We start from the raw sequence: 23,792 nt of genomic DNA on the forward strand, positions 1-23,792 counted from the left end.
TAAGGCTAGTTTGTACTTCCTACATAAAATAAAGCATTAACTGCTAGAAAGGGAAAATAACTAAACAGAATTCAAGAAAAGTCATTTAAATCAGCAGATTTCTGATTAATTTTTACCATCTCTTAGATTTTCCCCTTTTTCTGTTTTTATTTATCACCATTTAAGTTGATTGCGCTCTCCTCTTAAAGGTTAGCCAACAGTTTGGCCTAGAATCGTCTCGGGAGGCCGCTCGAATCGCTGACCAAATTTGACCAACACTTTCGGCCATAGGCCCAGAGACCCATAAACTATGCATTAGCTGCCGGGCACATGTTTAAAATACCAAAATTCCTAGCTCACGCACCCGGCCATTATGTGCATTGCCATCGCGTCGTCCTTGGTTGTCGTTCTGCCACCTCTTTTGCTTCCTCCTCCTCATCTTCCTCCTCCTGCTAACATCCCTTTTGCTCTGGCTACGGCCGACCAGTGTCCCGTGGCCATCTTTTGTCTTTCGCCCTCGGTCTTTATCTGACTGCGGCACAATGACGCGGCGTATGAGTAATGTGCCTGGTGGGTGGCTTGACTGCATCTACATAGGACTTATTTCGTATACGCGACGCGTAGCATTTTGATGTGCCTGAAACACTCTCCTCTCTCTCTCTCTCTCTCTCTCTCCGCCACGTATAATAAAGTGTTTGCGACTTTTTCATTGCTCACGTACGCTTTTCATGACTGACTTCTTATGGTTTAGGTTAAGGTTTTGCCCATGGAATCGGCTCCTCGAACATGCATGGAAGTGTGTGTGTCTCTGTGCTAAGCGAGTGCTTTATTTCATTAAGTTGGCTCTGTCCGAAAATCTTTGTGGCCAACTTTTGTGCTTAATATCCCGTTGTGAGTTCCGTGCGGTTTTTGTGGGATTCCTTTATAGTTTCTATCACCCGAACGTCTTCGTTTTTGGGTGGCAAAATGGCTAACAAAGTACAGGAGAGCTTGGCCAAGATTTCTTTTGTCTTTTCCTTACATTTTCCCTTTGGACCGCTGGCCCTCGTGTCGGCATTTATTTACATATTTATGAAACGAAATATTAAGAATTATATAGAGAAGTTTGGAGAGGGGGAGAATAGGTTGTATCTCCACCAACAAACTGGCCTTTATCTGCACAGCATTACCCGGAGGAGGCGTCCTGTGGAGGGCATTCCTCCTGCATATTTGGCAGCCTGGAATTTTTTGGCCCAAACGAACGAATGAACAAAGCCAAGCAGCTTCAACTACTACACATTTCGAATAGCAATAATATTTGTAGACAAATATCTCGGTTGGCTGTCGTCGTCGTCGTCGGCTGCCTTTGGGCCTGGCCTAGACTCTTTGAAGGTGAACTCAAAAGTACAATCCAAGGACCTGCGGTTCGGCCTTTGGGTTTGAGTTTCGTTCATTTCATTTCTGTCGGCGTCATAAATTCTTATTAATTTATAATAAAAAATATGCTGAAGAGGTCTGTGCAAAATGGGCTCTGGAATTTTTGCAAATTAATATTTCATTTCAAATGCTCAGCATTGATGCGGTCTGGATGTTTGATAAGAATGAAAATATATATATATATATATATAGATTGTTATCCCTTTTTGAGGGAAAATTGCACAAAAATTGTTGCATGCCTTGCCGTTATGCGGCTAATGAAATTCCCTTCTTGGCGCAAATTAATGAAATAAATGCTGAGTGGATCTCCCCTCCCGATTTCCCATTTCCATTTAGTGAGCTTGCCAAAAGCGATTAAGTTCGCTATAAATTCTAATTACCAGAGAGTTACGAGTTGGAAAATTACATTTTATTATATGATAAAAGTTAAGCTTCAACTGGACGACGATAATGTATACCCAAATAGATTTACATGCGTATTCCCCGAACAAAGCCAACCGCAAACTCCACTTAATCATGTGTCGCTGGCCAAACAGTAGCAGCTGCCTGCCTGCTCTTCGACTCCCACATCAACTCCCCAAATCCAACTTCACCTTCTTTTACCCAAAACTTCCACTCTTCCCCTCTCCACACTGTATTCAAGTGTCAGAAGTGCAATTTATTTTTATGTTGTGTAGTGTTGTTCGGCCAAAAGAGAAAAGGACCAAGCCAAACTCAAACCAAAAGCTGAAACCAGCGAACGCGCGAGTCCCAACAATGCACACAAAATAAACAAAAGCTGAGCAGAAATGGAGAGCTTGTGGGTGGTGATGGGTGGTTGGATGGTTGGGTGTTACTGGCATAGTGCTTGTCCAGCTGGTGTGGCCATAAAAACCAAAGCTGAAGCTCAATGCGGTCTGTGTTGGCAATATGAAAAGTGTTGATATATATGCATGGACTAACATAGAGGTGGAGGTGGGTGATGGGGAGTTTGATTCCAGTCTAAAATAGAGCTAATACAAATCACTCGATTTCAGATTTTAATCTTCCAATTTGATATTAGTTTCAGAGTTTCAGAACAAAGCAGATGCCATCATTGTTCATGCAGATTAAGTCAATAAAAGTTTGATACGTTGAATCAGACATATTGAATTCTGATCCTGGCAATCCTCTTCAACATATTTTGTTTTACAAAATCCCTTGTGAATATTCCAATCTCTGAATGATTTTTCTAATTTAAACCTTTTTTTTTAGTCACCCAACTTATCCGCTTTTAATCACCAAATTCCTGGTCTTCACACAGACGTGTCAAAAAGCATCTAATGGCAGGATAATTTATTTATGTGCTAATTAAGTTGCAAGCCGGCAAAGTTTTTACCAACATTTTCTGGCACGAGGCACAGACCAAAGCCAGCTATTTCGCATGCGACTCCGATTGCAAGTGCAACAACATTCTCGATGTCACGTTTCGAGCAACTAATTTGTAAATATTCGTCTGAAGGCAAAAAGTTTGCGGTGTTCTACCTCTCCCCGCCCCCTCCTCCCAGCAATATGTCACAAGGTGCAAAGAACGCTAAGGGGGTGGGGTTGGGTTGGTTTAGTTAGTACAGCAAGGCAGCTGCATGCCATGTGGGACGTGTGCGGTTTTCATGCGGTTTCGGTTTAACAGCTCCCCCATGTAAGCCGCCGCCACCTGGGCCGGGGCCATAAAATGCAGTCAACGAGCTATGCGGATAGAGATGAGTTTTGTCAGCTTAAAGTGGCTCATAATGAAGTTGCCACTGCACGTGCGGGTGCCATCGGAATTTGAATGTTGATTGAAAGGCCTGTTGACCCGTGTTGGTTACATAAAAAATGCACCATTTACTCAGGTTTATGACTGCGAAAGAAGAGGCTAAGTTGGGCTTAAGGTTAAAGATCAAACACAAGGAATCACTTTCAATATCAGAAACTTACTACTATGACTAACTAAGAAAAGGTAGTTAAACATACAAACTAATTGAAAGTATGCCCTCTCCTTCATGCAACTCGAAGCACTTAGCATGAATTTTAATGCTGCACGAGGCACCACCACCACCACCGTTACGGGCCTTTCATCAAAATTCAATTGTCTCCATTTTCGGAGCCCTCGACGCCACTAACAGATACCAGAGACCAGAGAGATCCCAGAGATCCAACGGCACCCGCTAAAACGGACAATCCTATAGCCCATTGTTGACCCTTTTCGGTCCTTTGTTTTTCGCTCGGCCAGCCAAGCGAGCCAAGTGGACGTTTATCTTTTGCAGTCACTGTGCACTTCTATTTGGCCCGGCCAAAAGTACAAACTGCAAGTGTATATAAACCATTTTATTTGCGCCCTGGTGCGGCATATGTTTGCATAACATTTCGTGGAGCGTAAAGCGAACCAACTAGCGGCATAAAACCAGCTCCTTGGGACCTTAAAGCGTGGGAATTTAACCCTTGGCCTCGTCCCAGGGAAAACTCTCTCTCAGCTTTCTTTTGCAATTTTTTAGCATCGTCAGAAATCATAAAGCCCGTTCTTTGTCAAGATACATATTATATTTTTTTTTTTACTTTTTTTAAATACACGCGCTGGAAACAGCAACCGCCAAAAGCGGCCATGGAAATATGGGAAGTTGGTCGGATGGATGGATGGGTGATTGGGTGGTTGGGTGGTTTGGTGGTTGGGTGGTTGCGTTGTTGTGTGGCATCCATGGAACCAGGGCGGCGGCTTACACGCAATAAACCGATTTGACCAACGATCCCTGCTTGGACATGGAGTCCTTGTGCAGCTGGTACTGCAGTTGGTGGGGCGGCAGAACGAGCAGGTCGCGTAGCTTGAGTCCAATCTCCATGACGGCCGGCTCGTTGAGCCCGTTGGCGGTCCAAATTGCTGGTGGAATAGAGAAGCTACGTTAGGAGTTGTCATGGCGGTGCTTAGTGGCCAGCAATGCTTAGTACACTGAAACAAAATGTTGGAAGCTACTCAAAGTTAAACTGTAAAGATGAGTAAGCAGCTATGACTTGGCCTCTAGGCCTGACTAAAGTTCTAAGAGATTTAAGTTGTTATCTTAAAATATATTATTTCTGATCCTTTTTTGATGTTTTTTCTCAGTGATACTCACAAATTTTGTTGCTCTTCCCACGCAAGTTGATAACAGCACCGCAGACTTCTTCAGTGTTATCAAAGGCCTCGCCAATCAGTATGAGTAGCTGTCAGCGGGCAGAAAAGAGGTTGTACAAGAGATATGACAACCAATGGACACAAAGCTCCTTTTCCCTACTTACCACATCTAGCCAGAGCTTGTCGATCTCCAGTTTGGAGCCACGCCCCATATTGATAACCCAGCGTCCGCCATACTTATTGGCCTCATCCTCCCACATTGGCCTGGAAGAGTGAAAGAGAGTTGGCTTAACTAGAGATAGAATGAATCCCAACCTACTGTATGCCCTTCTTGAACAGCGAATAATCGCTACCGACTCTGATATCGGATGGTGGCTTGATGTGATTGTAGAGACTCCAGAAGTCTTCGACCATGTCGAAGCTAGTGATTTCGTTTTGCATGTCCTCCCAGGACTTGGTGCGATCATTCTCCAGATACCACAGTGTCCATGTATTCTCCAAGGGATGCTTCAAACGCTGATCGCCGATCTCCTTGAGCGGCTTACGCAGATCCATCTCCGAAAGGGCTTTCAGGTCCGGACTGGAGCTGGAACGGGAATCGGTTAGCGTCTCGGTGCCGCAGTCCATCATCTGGAATTCAGTAGACTGATTCGAGGTCAACATTTCTTGGGCTTTCTTTTGGTTATATCGGTTTTCTAGTATACTGAGTTTAATTTGAAGTTGCTTTTTGAAATTTCAGAGATCACTTCAGAGAGAGAAAAAAACGATTTCACATTTAGACACAACACGAGAATGTGTACAAAGGCCTGGCTATGAAACCAGACTGAAACCCCTTTCAGTCCAGACAGCAAAGGCACAGGTCTGTTCGGGCCTTAGAAATGTTTTTACCCCTCTCCTGACTTGGCCTGGCCGGCCCCCAAAATCATAACTTTCATTGCACGTAAATAATTAGACACTCGTTCAGGGTCATCTCATTTAGGCAGACACTGGACTTGTCCTTCTAATTCAACTCTAAACTTTTTATGCTGTCGTAAGGTTGGGTATAAGATGCTGCACTGGGAGAAAGAAGGGAAGGTAAATGGTTATAGTTAAATATTACTAAAATCATCTTAAGTCTTTTTAAAGACTTTATTTATAAGATAACTTAAAGTTAAGTTCTGATATCCCATGAAGAAACGAAACTTTTCGATTGCAATTTCCTTTTCAAACGTGTAATTACAGGCCAACCTTGCAGGCACTTAACTAGTACCAATTCTTTCCCCTATGTTGTTGTTCCAAATTCGTTCATGGCCATCTTGTTGGCCTTGGTGATAAAAATCGAGCGCCTTATGCTTTCGTTCATATAAAGCGTTAATTTTATGACACAAAATGGAAGGACACTTGAGCGACTCCAAGTCCAAAAAGAAATTTACGCACTCACACTTTTCGTCCCCTCTCCTGCTTTTCCTTTTTCTTTCTATGATTTTACGACAATTCAGGGCAAGGGCAAAGGGAAGAGAGCCAAGTCACAGAAGGTGGAATTTTCCGGGCTTTGATGGTGTTGATAATGATGATGTTGTTGCTATTGCCGAAGCTGTCGTCTTTTATGTTGCCTGCCATAAAAGTGAAAATATTATGAAGCTTGTTCGAGTGCTGATGGAACAATGGAAACGGCTACGTAATTGCCGGCAAAGTATCTCTACGAAAGGCAGTTTTTGACTTCAGCAATTGACATTCCCGCACTACAGTTGCGATAGCATGACAACCCGAAATGCTAATAATAGACAAAAAGCGACAGTATCGAAATTGAGACAAGTAGCTCTTTGTCTCTCTCTCTGACTTTAATTTGACATTTAAATGGCAGGATATCTAGTGAGTACAATGGAGGTGTAAGTACCCCTGCCGGTTAACCAATACCCAAAAGGCACTGATGGAGAGTAGTTTCATCAGGAATCTCGTATCTAGTGTTATGCCATATATGGTGACTTGGATGGTTGTCCTGATTTCCTGATGCAGAAGTTCCTCAATCTGTACGCAAAGGAAAACCATTAATAAGTTATCATTTATCTATCAAACTGAAGTACTTACTATTCTATCTATCTCTTTAAGATAGTTGCCCAGCTGAAAGCTAGAAAAACTTCTGCTGATCCTTGACTCCCCTGAAAGTATCTTGAAAATGGTGCACTGAAAGATTATATTCAACGCTGATACAGTAAGGTAGTAGAAGCCATGATGATCTATGGCCGTAAAGCCTAGAAAGGGTATCAATCCGTAGGTAATAGCACACAGCCAATAAAACCTAAAGTGCCGGATGATCCTTAGGGTAAGATTATAAACTTTCCAACGCAATCGAATCACTCGCTCAGTGATCCTTTGAAGTTGCTCTACTAAAACCAAAAACTGACCACTTTCAAGAACCTGGCTTGCTCCTAGCTTATCCATATCATTCGAGATCCTCTGAATGTCACGATGAAGTTCATTATAAACAGCAATGAGCACCACAAACAGGCAGATATTGAGGGTGATCTGGAGGAGGAAACTCAAAAGAACTCCCAGCAGGATAAGCATTAGAATGGTATTGGCCAAAGTATCATAGGCTTCTTCGGAGAACTTTTTAAATCCTATCAGCATAGTAAGAGATCGTAGAAGATTCTGCAGAGTCAAGAGTAACAGCATAAAGTGCCTCAAGCGAAAGATATTCGGATTCCTGGCCATCACCTTAACCTGTCTGAGTATTTCAAGAATTTCATTCAGCAACTCAACGATATCCGAACTATCCATAAATCCCTGGACACGAACTACCAGCATCACAATGCTGCCAACCAGATATGGCCACACAACTTGCAGCTTATCAAACATTTTACTTATGTTAATGACGAGAACGAAAGCCACCAGGGAGAGTATTAGGCTGGAGTATAACCGCAGGATTCCGGATTGCCGAAAGCCTTGGGCCTTTGAGCTATAGACGAACGTGGTGACGCCGCACATCTGGGTCAGCAATACGATGAGGAACAGGAACTGACGGGCAAGGCGGTTGAGTAGATTCACTTCCCTCATCGCGGCTGGCGAAACAATTGATCCAGAGAACTGCCCAATGGCCGCCCTGCCGCTCTGGCGCCCTTCAAGGAGAGAGCGCCTCGATTTGAATTATGACCGCACTTTAGCGCTGATGTACGCGCATTAATAAGCGGTCGAAGTTTTGATGGCTTAATCGATATGACGAGGCTGGCAAAGTCTTGCCCATTGACCGCAGCGCATTCTGCGGTTACTTTGCTACGGCGCCCAAAAGTATGCCAGCACTTTGGGCTGGGACCAGAAAGGATTAGGTAATAAGGAATGAGCTGGGAGCTAAGTGTAAATGCCAAAAGCTGTGGTCAAATTAATATAAGTGGCTAAGAAGGTAATTAACCAAAATATTTGTATTTTAATTAGAGGAATTTCAAGGAAACGAAGGAAGTCCTTTTAACATTATTGAACTTCTTCAATAATATTTTACACTTTCCCTTTGATTTCCTTAAACAAAAGCCCCTGAAAATCTTGAAGAAAGCCAACCATTCTGTTTCCTACCTCACCCGGAAAGCACTCTTGCAATATATTATCGTAATTTTACTTCAGTGCAACCAACTTCCACTTCCATTAACCCCAATAAGTTCTGAGTTATGCTGCGTGTTCTTCAAACAGATTCGAAACTCGGACTCCGCCAGCCAGCCAGACCGGGCATATCTTCTTCTGCTCCATTGTTTGCCGGTCAACACAGAGGAAAAACAATCTCAATCTCGTTTTACGCTGCCGTGCGGCGAGCACATTTAATTACGCAACATTTACGTTAAAATTTTATTGTCCGCATTACTGAGACCCGCCGGAGCACCCGGCCACCCGGATCCGGGCTTTCAGTCGGACTTGGACTCAATCCTTCGATCCCTCATGCCGTGCACTCAACTGTGGTTTCCGTTACACATTTCGCGCCATTGTCCGAAAGAGGAGGGTGGGGATAGAGGGGCGTGGCGCTGACCCGCCCATTGCCGACATGCATGAGCTATCTCTCCTGGCAGGCAGCTCATTTTGATTCACATCTGAAAACGAGAACGCATCATTTGGCCTGCCAGCGAGTTGGCCATGTTATTGGCATATTTTTTAATGCTGCCGACAGGACGCGGGGCAAACTGATATAGACAGGAGCTCAAGGATGAAACGACTCTATCAGGGCTGGGGCAAACAAGGAAAAAATGAAACGAAAATAAGAAAAACAACATTGCGGTCGAGTGATGGAAAAACATTGAGCAGATGCCCCAGAAACCTGAATCAAAAGTCAGGTGCACATCGAAAAAAATCATGTCAAATGGGAGAGTTAATCTTCTCCGTTTGGGTTTTTAAGACTTAAGCCAAGTATTTATGATATTAAAGATGTTTTATTAATAGAATTTTAAACTTAAATCTGACTTATGGAGTTCCTTTTAAGAAAAATGTTTCCCTTTCCCTGGCATTTTTGTTAGAAGCAAGCTAAAAATTTCCTTTAAACATGATTTCGGAATGGAAAAATTTAAGTATCTGCCGGGGGGGTGGCATTGTGTTGAATCGTCAATTGTCAGTTTGTTGCATTATCAGCGCTTTACGGCTCATTTGCGTTTTGAACATGTGTAAACATGGCGAGGCAGATGGTCGAGCACCTCCTTTTAACCCCACGCCCCCGAAGCGTTTGCCTTTCACACAGGATGTGCCAGTTGATATTGCCATCGTACAGGACAGACAACTCATCATCATCATCATAATGAGAAAGTACAGAAACAGCAACGTTTTTAACAGCGGTGATTTATGAAATTTTGCAAACAAGCCAAGCCAACCCAACAATTTTCAGCTGCATTCGCACGTTCACATTTATTTTGCGCATATTTAATGAGCACAAATATTTTCGCAATATGTAAATTATGAAACATGCACTGTATTTCCATTCAGGAACTTTAAAATATGCCAATGGCGGCGCCTTATTAAGCGCTCATTACTCACGCCGCCAGCCCCGAAAATTTATGTACATTTAAAGGCTTGCCCAGTCGAGAGATATGTCCATATGTCTGTCCACCTGTCCATCTGTCCATTCAGCTTGGATGGCAGACCGTTGGCAGTTCTCTGCATGTTGCAGCATGCCTCAGTATCTTGTCTGTGTGGTGGCACTTGTCTGCGGTCGGGATGACAGTCCATGAATCGGTCGCCGGATGGCCGCAGTTTTGCGGCAGGATCTGGGCAAAGATGAGCCATAAATTAGTCGGAAAGTGGGGCAAGGATTTGCAGGTGGTATCTGACCACCTCCCCCCCCCTTGATTAACTCTTAAATCTGCTCATGTTTGAAGTGTACTTTAACCAATGATTGAGCTCAGAGATTTGCAGCATCAATCAGGTAATCGATTTCCAAATTCAATTTACTGCCGAAGGAATGATTTTGGCCAGGCGCCATGGCTGTGATTACACTGGGGAAAATTGTAGATGCTTTTGATTGAAAGTCAGGGGAATAGAAGACATAATTTTATATAGTTTTTAGTACTTAAGAATATGGTATATGAAGATAGATTTGAAATAATTATTAATCAGACTAAGAAAAAGAGTCATCAGGAACCAACTTTTTCTTTCCTGATTTTAACTTCTATTTTAGAGAATATTCTTATTAAATTTCTCCAAACTTTTTCTATTATTTTAAACTGCATTTTTACTTTGTGTAGATCCTATTCAATGGCTCCCCGGAGGCCCAGCTATATCCCTATATATCCCTGCACAAATACAAGCCCAGATGCCGTGCCATTGAATTCACATTCACGTTTTGTTTATTTATTTATTGCAGCCATTGCATTGTTATGCACACCAAGGCAGACAAAATAAATACCAGCACACAGAACAATAAATTTAAAATCTAATTACGCGCACCATTTAATATCGGAGCGGAAACCGGAAGTGGGAGTGAGAGTCCAGGGGCGAGTGCGAATGGCGATGGCGATGGAATCGCTGGAGTTTGAAAACGTGAGCTAGATGGCGCCAAGTCTCCCTGGCGGATTCGGCCAAAAAGGAAGCTACCCAGATCGAACAGTTGGCCAAACAAATCCAAACACACACACACATAATAAATAGATAAGCCGTGGCGGGAAATCTCAAAGGCCGAGCAGCAAAAAAAATCCGCAAAAAAAAAGAAAATAAAGCAATTAAAATTTTTGATAAGCAAACAGCAGACGCAACTCGAATTAGTTATCTCAGTGGATGTGTTTAGAACAAAAAACCGAGAGAGAGAGAGCATGAGGGGGAGGAAAAGAATAATAAAATTGCTTGTGGTTGAGCTTTTGACTTGCGGGCGGTGGGGGTGGTCAGTGGTCAGTGTGGGTGGTCGGTTAAGCCGTTGGTCCTCGTTGGGTCTCGGAATACAAATGAGTTTTCTTTGTTGGCCTCTTGTGCATGTAATTTACACTGGACAGCAGGGTTGCGGTGCGGTCGGGTCAGGATAGGGGGCATCAGCCACATCCGCAACCAAATGGTCAACATAGCTCAACTTGTGAAAAATACATTATGGTTTCAAGTATTTAATTGCAGACAATTTTTGGGGTTGTTCTACGTCCTTGATGGGGCCTAAGTCAAAGGCCCCCAAGCTTGTCCAAGGATAAACCAGATTTAGCTTGAGGGATGATTTGGCTAAGGGAAAAACCATACCCCGCCCCACCCAGATACCCAAAACAAAACGCAATTAAAACTAATAATTAATACGACAACAAGCACACGTTTTTTTCGTTTGGGTTTCATTCCTCGCCTTTCACGCCCCCCGCGGACATTTGTCAAGTGGGTGACCTTCCCGGAGAGTTGGCCTAATAAAATTATGCTTAATTTATATGCAGGCTGCGTCATTTGACTGATGCCTACTAATGACTTCCTAACAATTTTTAATATCTATGCAAATGAACATAAATTGCTGGTCCTTGGCCTCAGCGTTCTCAATGTCCTTGCCTCCTACTGGTTTTTGGCCAAATTATGTGAAGCCAGCTTTCCGCTAACTTTGGTTAACCGTTTAGCTGCCGCTGACCCGGCACAAGTAACCAAAAAAAAAACAGAAACACAAGTAACAAAGCAGCAAACAACAGCCAGGAGGGCCGGGCAACTGCTCTCTGGCGTTTAATTAAATGACATTATGGCCGCCTCGTCGCTATGTAGGCAGTGAAAAATGCTACAGCATTCTGACCCCCATTTCCCAGGCGCTCCCTGCTACCCCCTTTCAGATTTTCCACCCAGCTGGGCCGGGGAAAATGTGTGCACTGGGAGCTGTATTTCAATTTTTGTGGGGATTGCGTCTAGTTGCTGTCTATTATGGCGAGGTCATTATTACGCTTATACAGAAAGTTAGCCCCGAGATCATCTGGGGAGCGGTTGCTGTAAGTGTGTGAATATTTGGCACCTCAAAAGGTGGAAAATCAGTGGATTACGAGTACCCACTCTTTAAGACTCTTTCCTTATACCAGTTCCAGTTTAAATTCCAAACTCTTTTCAGTCTTTTCAGTTACCCCTTTTGAGACTGACATAATTGCTGCATTTCTCATGCAGATGGCACACATTTCATATTCTCTAGACTTCGTTCTACGTTCTCTATTTCTCTTTTTCTCCCTCCGAATGAATTTGCATTGCAAATAATCATTTTTAAGTTGCTAATGATGGCAAAACAGGCCCAGCAGGCCGAGATATACCAGTGGGCAGGCGAAATTAAATCATTAGTTATGCGTTGCACAGAATTAATGCGCTTGTAAAACGGATCCAAAGAACTTTTAATTGCAACTTTCTACAGTTTTCCAAATCGGCATAAGAACAGTATATGCAGATAGGGTAAGGCGGAGAGAGAGAGGGTTAGAACTCTAAAACAGTCCATGTTTGATATCAGAAATGCATTTCCCGATTGACTTTTGCCAACTTGCAGGGCTGTTCAGCATTAGCAAAGTTTTTGCATTTGAGATGGTGATGGTGGAGGGGGAATGGGGAATAACTTCAAAATGAAATCAAGACGAGCCAGTCAAAACTTAAATTGCAGCAAAAGCAAAGTTCAGGGTGGAAGGCAGAGGAAGGCTATCCAGGAAGCAGGAACCAGTAACCAGGAATACGTTGGGGGCACTTGGCAGCTGCTGGCTTTGTAAATCTCTTGGCAATTTGTTGCAGCTGGCCGGCTAAATTGATGCCAAATTGAATGTGTCAATTTCCATTCGATGTCATGCATTTAAATGTTTTATTTTTATTTGCCCAAACGCCCAGCTGTTGTCAGCTGAAAATGCACAAAAAAAGAGAAAGAGAGAGCGAGGACGACACGCAAGCCCATTGTAAGGGCAAAGCAAATAAAAATTGTAATTAATCCCAGATGTTGCGACATTGAATTTCTCTCTTCTCAGATGATTAACGAATGTGAATTTAATTTATAAAAAAAAGAAATCGGAAATATGTCTGCTTAGGGAAGATATTACCAAGACCTACTTTTCAGATTTAAATTTTATTAAAATGGTTTTTCAGCCTGTTAGTTGGGAAAGGAAAAGGAAACCTTTGGGATTTCTAATCAAAATCATTATAGGGCACCAACTGTCGTATTATGCAGACCATTTCTGCATATTTGTATTTATATTTATTTAAATTAAAACGCTCTCATTTTAACTTTTGCTGCCTTATTTGAATAGCAATTAATAATTCAAAGGCTATGGAGCATATTTAATATGCGAACAGCCATTCGGTGTAATGCCTGAAGTGAATGCCTGAAATTATAATATTTATTTAATGAATGCCATAAACATCTCGTAATAATAATTGCATATTTTACCCTAACGAGCGAAGCCCTCTTAACTGCCGCTTCATTCTCGCTGGCAAAGTCCTTCCTATGGTCGAAAAGGGATCAGCGTAGTTTCAGCGCTTTTGCAGCTGAATAGCTGTATATTTTTATAATGCTTACACACATGCGCCATTTTGCGGCTTAAATTCGGAAAACAAACAAAAAATTTTTTTGGCTCAGCATAAGCGGCTTACAATGTTAACTCCCACAAAAACACACACACTGAGGTACACACACACACTGTCGTTGGTTGGCAACTTATTTGCAGTTGGTTACCTGCAGTTTAACACAAATGTTTGAATAGCAAACTTTTCCCCTATCTTGTCCAATGCCAGAACGAAAATTCCCAGCGATTACCTACATATATATGGATGGTCGAGAAATATTGGCTGCTTTGGCCATTTTGGGTATCGTCGTCGTTGGTCAAAAGAAATAACTCTGGCGAACTAATTACAAACACTGGCCGAAAGGAAATTGCTTCGAAATTACAATTAACTTTGGCCAGCCTCAAAAAGCAGCCGAAAGGTAGAGCACCACCAACAGCAGCATCAGCTCAATAACCATTGTGGGTCAAAACTTTTAGCCACTTCCCCTGCCTGGGATGGGATTTTCCTTTTGGCTTAACTACCTTTCTTTTTTTTTGCGTCTTGTTTTAGCCTGTTAATTATGCATGCAAAGCTGCTTGTAGATACTTCTACATCTATATCCTTATACCCTTAGTTTTAAAGCTTCGGTTTGGTTTCGTTTTTTGCGGTTTTTGGCCACAAATCAAACTTGGCAACGCCCCCGCCATCCGAATAGGTTGGATGCCCTGAAAGCACTCGCTCTCTCTCTCTCTCTCGCCGTGTTTAATAAATTTTCGATTATCGCGCACATTAAAGCAATAAAAATGTAATAAATTTTCAATCTGCACCTTGGCCCTCGCCAGTGGCGGGACCAAGATTTTTATCGAGTTTTCGTAAATCGATGATAAAATTAAATGAACTTTTGCCGCTGTCTGCGATTGACAATGGCAACTTCAAATTTGCGCCTCGGGCACTGTTTAGTTTTCCGATGGTGGCTAAGGCTGATGGTGTTGCGAGATGGGCGATGGGCGATGGTGAAAGCAATACAGCTGCAATAACACGCATACGCACCGTGGCGTGGCGCAAAATGCCTTCAATTGTCTTTTGGCGGCTCGTTTTCATTTGCACCCCCCTCCCCCGCCAAAGGCAGCTTCCTTTGTTTGGTTGTGTTTTCTGAAAGGTATGTATATGTATATATGTGTGTGTGTGTGTCTGTGTGTGTGAGCAAAAACTTCAATACCAATTTTCATACTCGATTACCTTTTTCTGGTGGCCTATTGCCTAAGAGTCTCTCTCCTTTGATTGTTACTGTAAGCTCAGCGATTTTTCGTGCTCTTTTCCTGGAAACCGTACACGGCTGGAGCACCTGCAGCTCCAACGCCCGCCAATAAAGTTCCGAACTGTGCGGAAAGGCAAACATTTTATTAAAAAACTTTTGTTTCACTCGGCCAGCGGAAGTGGCAAGGACCTTGAGGCCTTCGCAGAAAGTTTACACATAGAAATATGATTTTACATTTGCTTTTAATTTTAACTCTTGCAATCATTTTTCGGCCTGGGCCACCCCACCTTTGCGTAAAAATATTATAATAAAAATAACTTTTGCTTTTGCTTTCGCTTTGCTTTCTCCTGGCGGCCCAAACAAAAGCCATAAATGTCGGACGGGCCGCGTAATTGATTGTTGCAAGTCGGCAGAAAGGCAAAAGAATTTAATAAAAACTTTGCTGCGGCTACATGCGGCGTGAGAAATTCTCCAGTCAACAGAGGAATATATTTTTTAAGGAAAAGAAACTCCAATCAGCTAGTCAAGTCTCACAGGGATTTCCTGCGATGAATATCTCAGTCCGGGTTGTGAAAAATTCAAATGGTAATGAGCTTTTAATTGCTCACTTCAGCTTCTTCAGCGGACAAAGTTGCGTATGAGTAATCTGCAGTGTGTGTGTGTGTGTGTGTGTGTGTGAGGCGGCAAGAATTAATGAACCTCTTGAGTGTGTTTTAAAACGCACAAAGATAAATCATGCACATCCATCTAAAGCCCTTCATGATGTTAATTACCAAAACCCTCTTCGTCGTTACAAGGCGCCCGTTTAAAACCTGGAAAGAGCGGGCAAAATCTAAATACACAAACACACACACACACACTTACACACTTACAAACACACACAACCAACAATTGCAATTTCCATTGCAGCAACTTGATAAAAACTTTCAACGAAGAAAACTATTTGCATGGAAAACTCTGGCCAAACTAAACTCAAACAGACTCGAAACAAAAACTTGCCAGGCTCCTCGAACCCAAAACGGGTGGAGTGTCTATGTGTGTGTTTCTGCGTGGCCAGATAAAAGTTTTAATTAAATAATTAACAGAAATTGTATATGCATCTATATATCGGCCACTTGTTGCTTGGTAAGGGAGAAGATGGCTGCTATAGCCGTTGGCCGTAAACAACAAAAAGCCACACATTGTGCGGCCAAAGGTGGTTAACAATGAGATAAAATGCTAAGATAGAAGCTATTTTTGTATCGTTATGGCTTAATTAATTATTACTGAGCTGGAAATTGAAAAGGGTTTGGGCATTGCCTGGTGCCTGGTTTAGTTTGGCTTAAATGGTTGTCGAGTAACTTACTAGGTAAGGTTTATTAACAAGGTGATTACACGGAGATTGAGAGTGTCTTTTGTCCATTGCAAGTTTAAGGGAAGCTAGTTAAGACACATCCATTGGTAAGTGCTCAAAGTGTTGGTTCCTACATCCTCTTTTACGTGAATATTTTTCCTGATTAATATACATTCTCTAATCCCTATACTTTTACTCTGTCAACACCCAATCCATCTTCATTTAAGACTATACTGACTATACCACCCAAAATAGGTCAAATTAAGATTACCTACTGGTAATATATATCTACCTTAAAATACATATAGAACAAAGCCCTATCAGAGCACCATTTACATAGCACCCAGAATGTATATCAACCCCATGGATTCCGCAATTTGCGCTGCATAGTTTCGGAACTATCGACCGCCGTGATGACCAGGACCATCATCATTACCCTTATCATCATCATTCCGGGTATGCATCATCTGGATGCATTCCTCAACTGCATTTGCAGATCGCTGAGCTCGCTGGGCTCGCTGGATGCATTTCGGCGGTTGTCCGTTGAATTTGCGGTCCGTTGATATGCGTAATAACGCAATAAATACAAATTAAACATGCTTGAGTGCAATTATGCAAATTAATGGAGTTTATAGGGCGCGACACCAATAGCCCAACGTTGTATATATATATATACTATATAGAGCATATGTATAGAGAGAGAGGAGAGAGAAACGGATTACGTTGCGATTGCCGGGCACTAATCTCTTGTAATGAACACAAATATGTAGAACAGGGCGATAATCGCTCTTGTACATTTAACAATAAAGTGCTTACGAGTGTAACCCCTGACATCCTGACATCCTGACACACAGGCTCACTAATCGCAGATACACAATTTCCGTCCAACTGTCACGTTATATTTAACGTTTATCTGTGAAACAATTTCGATTTGGTCGCTGTGTAGCCGCGCGACGACTAAACAAATACTCATGCCCATCTCAAGTTTTATGTCCGTGTTCTGCGTCAGCTCCAGCTGTTAGTCCTTGCTACTACTTGGTCCTCGGTCCTTGGTCTCTTGGCAAATGGGACAGGCTATTTCTTCTTAAATTTCTATAATTGCTTGTGATTTGTTGGCCACGAACGTGCCGGGCAACTGCAATTTGTTGGCACAAACACACACGCGCCCTACTCCCTACTCCCTATTCCCCTTACTAAGCTTTATAGTATAGACGATTTGTCTTGGCATATATAGATTTTGCCATATATTTTTATTTGTCTCACGCTTTCAATAATTGCCAGTATTACACGTGGCACTAATAAATTAGTCTTGCCTGGGCTTACCAAACTAAACCAAATAAACGACAAACTTCTCAAAATGTCTTTTTTCTTTCCCTGTTTTTTTTTTGACCATTTCGATATGTCATCCATACGCAACGTTGTCTCGCTTGATTTGTCCCAGGATTGTTCATTTTAATTGCCATTTTTACAGATATTTGCATAAAGCATTTACCACGAGTCCTGCCAGCTGCGTCACTCGCCACCGCGATGCCTAAAATTATGCAACACCAAAATTCAAAATGATGCCACATCAATATGCAAGCCGATGAGCATTTCAAATGGCAGCGTCCCCCCTCCCCCTTCGACGAAACAAAAATCAAATGAAAATGATGCGGAAATGGCCATATATAATGACTAAAATTCTGGTTTGCAATCTTTTGTCCGGATATTGAACGGATTTCAGCTGCATATGTGACGGCGTGGAATGATTGAAGGCTTTGTCAAAATATCAAACTCATGGCTATTTGTTATGGATATTGGGATGGGATTTGTATTAGAAGACCAAGCAAATAAACTTTATAACTAAATAGACGTCAAGTTGATGCCACAATTTGGCTAAATAGAACCATTACAGTTCGATTACTTATTCCATGGCTGGCATAACAGCTGTAGTTGCTTTTCAAGTGCCCTCAAGACAATGGCGGAATTTAAGAGGTTGCACGCTTAATGGCACATTAACTCATCAAAGCAACCGCAGTTCTCTCCAACGGATTTTCGACCTACCCACACAGCTCCCCCTCCCTCCTCCACAACCCACAGTACTTCACACTTCACCCCGCCGAATCATACAACATTTTAACAGCTGTCAGTTTTATGGCGCGTGACTTTTACGACAGTCGAAGGTGAACGATGGGTGTAGGGGCGGAGGGGTAGTAGCTGCAGGCGAATTTCAGAAATCGCTTTTAATTGCCAACTAAAACAAAATAGCTGGAATAGCAATAACAATCAGCAGTAGTAGTAGTAGTAGTGGAAGCTGGCAAATTTTTTGGCAACAAACACGCATAAAACTCGCTGAAATAGTTTTATTTTTAATGTGTTTCGCGTGTTATTGATGTCGGCGTGTAAATGTTTGAGTTCTGCATTTTATTGCACTTTACCTAGGCCAGATGTACTAGCTAAAATTCGAAATAAAACTCATTTTTGCAGCAAGTTGATTGGTTTTCGTGTGACATTTCCGTTTGGCATGCAGCGATTTTGGAAAATGTTGCTGCCATGAAGTTCTTCAACGGCAAACAAAGTTTTTTAAATGCATTTGCCTTTGCATTTATTTTGCAATCAGGCGACCTTCTCCCATCCTCCTTTTCCTCCTTCAGACATGCGAGAATAATAAAAGTTTCTTAGCAATTTTCCAGTGCGAGGCGTAAGAACAAAAAAGGATTTCACACTCTCAACTGCGGTGTGGGCATGTCGGTTAACTTAATGGGTTTGTGATGGGTGCTTAAGAACCATTAAGGACCCTTTTCAAAGGCCAAAAACAAAAAGAGTTATCAATTAAAGAATTTGTAAATTTCTCTTCTTACCCTTTTTTAACTTTCTTCTGTAAAAGTTTAAAGAGCATTTTCCATGATACTTTCTCCCTTTTCCGTACATAACACGGCATGTTCTTCGGGCTGTTACTCGCACTTTTCTCCAACGTACAAACTTTAATATTATTATCAATTTTCGCACAAGCTGCAGAAAATTGCATGCAATTTCCAGGGCCGGGGCCAAATCCGCTTTCCACCGAAAGGTGCAAAATATTGCAACACATTTGGTGGACGGCATAAGTTATAGCACACCGACCGCAGGTAATTAAATGCCAGCCAGCCATGTAGTAGCAGTGGAAAAGAGGAGTGGTCTTTGGTCTTTGGTCTTTGGCTTTTGGCGCTTTCAAATTTCGCTTAGCTCTCGTTTAACTGCCGTTGAATTGCATCCTGTGTTAATGAGCGACTAGATGTTGTTGTGGTTGTTGTTGTTTTCTGTGGTTAACATGCGCCTTGTAATTACGATTTCATGAAACACCAACATTAATTTAACTAGCAAGTCTCACGCTGGAAGTTGCCTTGTTCGGGATAGAGATAGAGATCAGCAGTTAAAGAGAGACTTTAAGATAGTTGGGGAGGAAAGGAGGTTTAAGGAACTTTAATCGTTTTGATTCTCAATAAAAAGTAAGTTTAAAAGACAGATTAATATCCTGATAAAGCCCCTTTATTTTGAGATTCTCCTCTTATTTACAGATTTAGTTTATGGCTTAGCATTTTGTCAATTTTTATTTCCAATACATTTGGCTTTAGTTGAATGCCAAGCCCTGGCACAAAAATAAACTGCAACCAAGGAATGTGCCCCATAATCAAGTGCAGAGCGGAAAAGGGAAGTATAGAAAAAGGGATGCAGACTGGTCATGGGTAAGGGGTCAATCGAATTCGAACCTTGTTGGGCACTAAATTTTCAAGTGTCAAACTAATGGCCTAAGAAATACTTTATAGCTAAAATTTTAAACAATATATGTTAGAGAAAGCGAACTGAGAGCGCATTTCCAAAGGCGCAATTCAATAAAATATCCATTGTCCTGATGCTCAGCTGTGTAGGATGTATCTGTATCTGTGTGTCTTTTGTGTGCGACTCTGCTATGTAGTAGTATTTGTATCCTTATACGATATAGTCAGATATATAGATATATATATATCTGTATGTGCACGCATCATTCATCCGGCGGCCATATTGAGGCAACATATCCGGCGACAGGATGCCAAGACAAGAAAATTTCATGCTATGCTTTGTACGTTTCCGTATCGTTTCCCTTCCCTTCCCTCCTGCTGATCCTCCTGCACCTTAACCCCTATGTTGATGCCCATTTCGACCCTCTACCCAGCTGCCCTCGCTGGATTCTTGTTGTTGACTGCCAGTGCTTATATTTTATTTCATGCCAACAGCACTGTTTAATTACACACAAAAGACAACACACACACATATCTACAGAGAAAGGGGGTGGGGCGTTGCATGTTAGCCTGCCCCTCCTTCTTTGCCTTTTGTAAACGTGCAGATGTATCTGTGGCCATATCTGTATCTGTGTGCATCAGGTAATAGCTGCCCTTGCTCGCATGCAATTTATATTTTCTGTTGCTCTTGCTCTTGCTCTGTCTGTCGCTTCTCCTGAGCCTGAGAATGTCCTGGCAACTACAACCGCCACTCCCTTCCATTGCAATTAAGTTCGACTGCAAAACAAAAGGCATGTTGTTTGATATCAACTTGCTTTTCAGCTCGAGTCCTTTTCTTCCTTCTCCTTGGCCAAACTAATTTCTCAATTGTTATTTTTATGGCAAACAATTTCACAGCATTACAGAAGCAAATAATTGCAATTCGCGGGATAATAACAGATTAAGGGTTTTCTCTTTGTCATAATAAATTGGTTTTCTTTTCGTTTACTAACAAAAACAGCAAACACAAAGAGTTTCAGCGATTGACAGCGCTTTACTAATTGATATTTGGCGGTGGGACATTGAACTTTTGCAGCTCATCAACAGAGCTAAATCATCTCATATGTGAACATAAATAATAATGCGCCTTATTAATGGCGTTTTAATACTCTTTTTTTGTGTTGTTTTTGTTGTTATGCTGTGGCCATGGCTATAGCCATTGAAATAATTTATCCGATTCTTAACAATTGCATCATAAATTTTATTAAAGAAAGAACTCTTTGCTGTACAATTTATCATCTGGTAATTGATAATGCCAGCGCCTAGGACTATGCCGCCATGTTGATTAATTATCGCAATGACAACAGCAAGTACAACAACAACAAAAACAACAACAACAACACAGCAGAGAGCACAATGCAAAGTTATCGCTGCAAAAATATTTTTCAAAATTTCAGCGCTTGCGAGCAATGATTTATGTTGAATCCTTGGCCTGGAATGGGTTTATGGGTTTGGGTGAAAAACATGCCTGGGCTTGGGGTTTCGGGTTCGGATGATGAGGGCATTGAAAGGTCTTGCCACAGTTTTTGCTCTTTGATTTCTTCACTGTTGCTGTTTGTTTAATTAAAAACGCAAAACTTTTGCGGTTCACACAGCCAAATTAAATTATGTTCAATTTAACTTTATGGCTATGCTCCGCCTTCTTTTCGGTTTCTTTTATTATTATTCTTCCTCTTCTTAGCAGCGGCAAGGGAAGGCAAAAACCATTTTACATTTTGCAATAAGCCAAGTATTGAGTGTGAGCTGACCCCAAACCTGAATTTCTAAAGTTTTCAATTTCACGAGCCTCTCTCTCTCTTTCTTAAGAAAGAAGTGGCATCATCAAATGTGTCGAAAGCGAAACAATGGCGTACAATTTACCACAGCAAGAGCAGAACTTGACTTTGGTTTTATGGTCGGAGTTTGTTCGGCGAGTTGTTGACAACGCGGCGTATGCGCAATTTCTGACAAGTTGCCCTTTGTAGGAAGTTTCAGTTAGACATTGTTTCAAGGTTTTCGCTTCAGCCAAGCCAAACCAAGCCAAAGATGAGAAATAACGAGAACAAACAACATTCTGCCTAAGAAGTGTTTGTTAAAAAGTTACAACCACTGCCCAGACCAGCGGCCTTTTTAGCCGCCTTAAGTGGCCCAGCTATTCGATGGCAATGATTGACAGTCGCCTATAAACATGACTGGAATGAGCTGTAAGTTTTTGGACGGCAACTAAGACGGCAGCTATGGCAGTTGGTTAGTAAGTTAAGTTAACCGAACAAAGTGCAAAAGTCGTGGCAAAGTTTCGGTTTTGGGCTTAGCTTCGGCAGGTAACCGAGCAGAACTCCATTCACAGTCCAGGTGCAGGCAACTAATTTCCAGAAATGTTTCGCAAAGGTCTTTCAACCGAGTTGATTGACAACTTGGTGGTAGGAATTTTGCCTGCGAGGTAGACTGGAGCATTGTTAAGCTTTTCCGAGTTAAAGATTCAACTTTGGGGGACTTGGAAATTGAATGGGAAACCTTTTTACTAGAACAGGCAAGTAAACATCAACTGAAACCCCTTAAAGTTTCCCTAAATAATGGTATATTAACCTGATTGTATAACTTTTCAAGTGCCATTTCCTGCCGAAACATTAATAACTCCATTCGCACGGACACTTGAACTCCCCTCCACTCCACTCCATTTGATATTTCGTTTTCGCTAGTAGTTACATTTTTTGTTAGCTGATTGCCAGGCTCTCGAACCCAAAAAAAACTACCGCAAAATGGCCGCCACTCATGTGTAATTGCACACAAAAGCTAATAATGCGATACCAATAACGCCATCGGCCAACGGCAACGGCCAACTGCAACAAAATGCTGGCCAATTGGAATCGCAAAAATCGAGCAGTCATCGCTGCTTTCTCAACCTCCAAGCCAACTTCTCCTCCTCGGCTATGTAAACTTATATGGCAAGGCAAACGTTTATTTATAAATCATTTTATTGTCGGATTTTATTCGCAGTTGGACGACCGTCGGAGCGTCGGAGTTTCTATGCCAATAAGCAGCTTACCGGAAGTTGTAATGCTGTAAATTTAGATTTCCGGCCGCAAGTGCAGCGCCCTGGCTTGGCAACATTTGTAGCCCCTGGGCAGGCACTAAAAACCAAAATAAAAGTCTGGCCAAAAAATAACGAAAAACTTTTTCCCACAATTCCATTCAATGCAGGCCACTCCCCCCGTTTAGGGCGCTCCTTTCTATTTTTTTTCTCTGTTGATATAAGGTAAAAGCAAAAAGTTGGTGGGATTGCTAGAAAAACCGCAACTCAAGCGAATCCTGTGACCAATTTGCAAGCCAGAAAGATGTCGAAAAAAAAGAATGTTTGTACTAATAAATAGAGAAGAATGCGGAGCCAAACACCGACTGGGTAATTGACCAGGAACGAAGCTGATTGTCCAGTCTGGAGTTACTGTCGTCATCTGTCCATTAATCACGTCCTAATGCCGGGCCACACGAGCAGTCTCTGTCGTAGCACACTAATGATCTGTGCTTTACACATGTACCCAAAAGGATGGGGTTGGCCTAGGCCGGGCCATCTAGGATCAGGATGTGTGCGCCTCCTTTTGGCCTGGTCAACGTCTGCTGGGTCTCAACGTTCCACTTAACAAACGTGTTTCATCTTTCTCTGCGTCTCCACGCTGCTCCAGTTACCAATGGCAGTGGTGCAACGTTTTTTATCGATAAAGTGCAATCAATTTTTACAAATGGGATTATTTTCTCGGCTCCCACTTCCACTTCCAGTCTATCTACCTCTCGCCCTCTCTCTCTTCTCTTTCCCTTTGGAAAAACGAATTGTAATTTGTTTTCCCATGCATTTGTTATTGTTCTGCGACTGTGTGTGTGAGTTTGCCTTGGCTTTCCTGTCGCAGGAGTCTTAGTGAAGTCGCCGCATTATCTTACGGGTATATCTATGCAGCTACATATGTACTACCGTAGTACCGTGAATACCCGGGGAAAATTCAGGTGGAAGGCTGCCCCACACGATGGCAATGCAAAGCAGCTTTCGATAGAGATTTATGCTTGTTG

General features: G+C 42.1%; 2 protein-coding genes across 2 annotated transcripts; both read right to left on the minus strand.

Annotated features, from left to right (window-relative positions):
• Positions 1-4,055: 4,055 nt before the first annotated feature.
• LOC108114022 (eukaryotic translation initiation factor 4E1) lies at positions 4,056-5,319 on the minus strand. Its single transcript, XM_017224769.2, has 4 exons — positions 4,818-5,319; positions 4,663-4,762; positions 4,500-4,587; positions 4,056-4,267 (listed from the first exon to the last, which is right to left on the minus strand). Exons 1-4 carry the CDS (start codon positions 5,159-5,161, stop codon positions 4,107-4,109), a joined length of 693 nt encoding a protein of 230 aa, XP_017080258.2. The 5' UTR covers positions 5,162-5,319; the 3' UTR covers positions 4,056-4,106.
• A 1,027-nt stretch (positions 5,320-6,346) lies between these two features.
• On the minus strand, positions 6,347-7,534 carry LOC108113924 (uncharacterized protein CG32395). Its single transcript, XM_017224631.2, has 2 exons — positions 6,566-7,534; positions 6,347-6,505 (listed from the first exon to the last, which is right to left on the minus strand). Exons 1-2 carry the CDS (start codon positions 7,532-7,534, stop codon positions 6,347-6,349), a joined length of 1,128 nt encoding a protein of 375 aa, XP_017080120.2.
• Positions 7,535-23,792: the final 16,258 nt, after the last annotated feature.

This window comes from Drosophila eugracilis, unplaced genomic scaffold (genome assembly GCF_018153835.1).
Source record: "Drosophila eugracilis isolate 14026-0451.02 unplaced genomic scaffold, ASM1815383v1 contig_2154, whole genome shotgun sequence".
NCBI classification, from domain to species: domain Eukaryota; kingdom Metazoa; phylum Arthropoda; class Insecta; order Diptera; family Drosophilidae; genus Drosophila; species Drosophila eugracilis.

Bases quoted from the DNA above. Each gene is read 5' to 3' on its own strand.
- LOC108114022 (XM_017224769.2), bottom strand. From the start codon at position 5,161: ATGTTGACCTCGAATCAGTCTACTGAATTCCAGATGATGGACTGCGGC. The intron at 4,588-4,662 runs GTAAGTAGGGAA...GCCCGCTGACAG, and splicing joins ACAAGCTCTGGCTAGATGTG to CTACTCATACTGATTGGCGA. The intron at 4,268-4,499 runs GTGAGTATCACT...CTATTCCACCAG, and splicing joins TGGGAAGAGCAACAAAATTT to CAATTTGGACCGCCAACGGG.
- LOC108113924 (XM_017224631.2), bottom strand. From the start codon at position 7,534: ATGAGGGAAGTGAATCTACTCAACCGCCTTGCCCGTCAGTTCCTGTTC. The intron at 6,506-6,565 runs GTAAGTACTTCA...CTTTGCGTACAG, and splicing joins TTAAAGAGATAGATAGAATA to ATTGAGGAACTTCTGCATCA.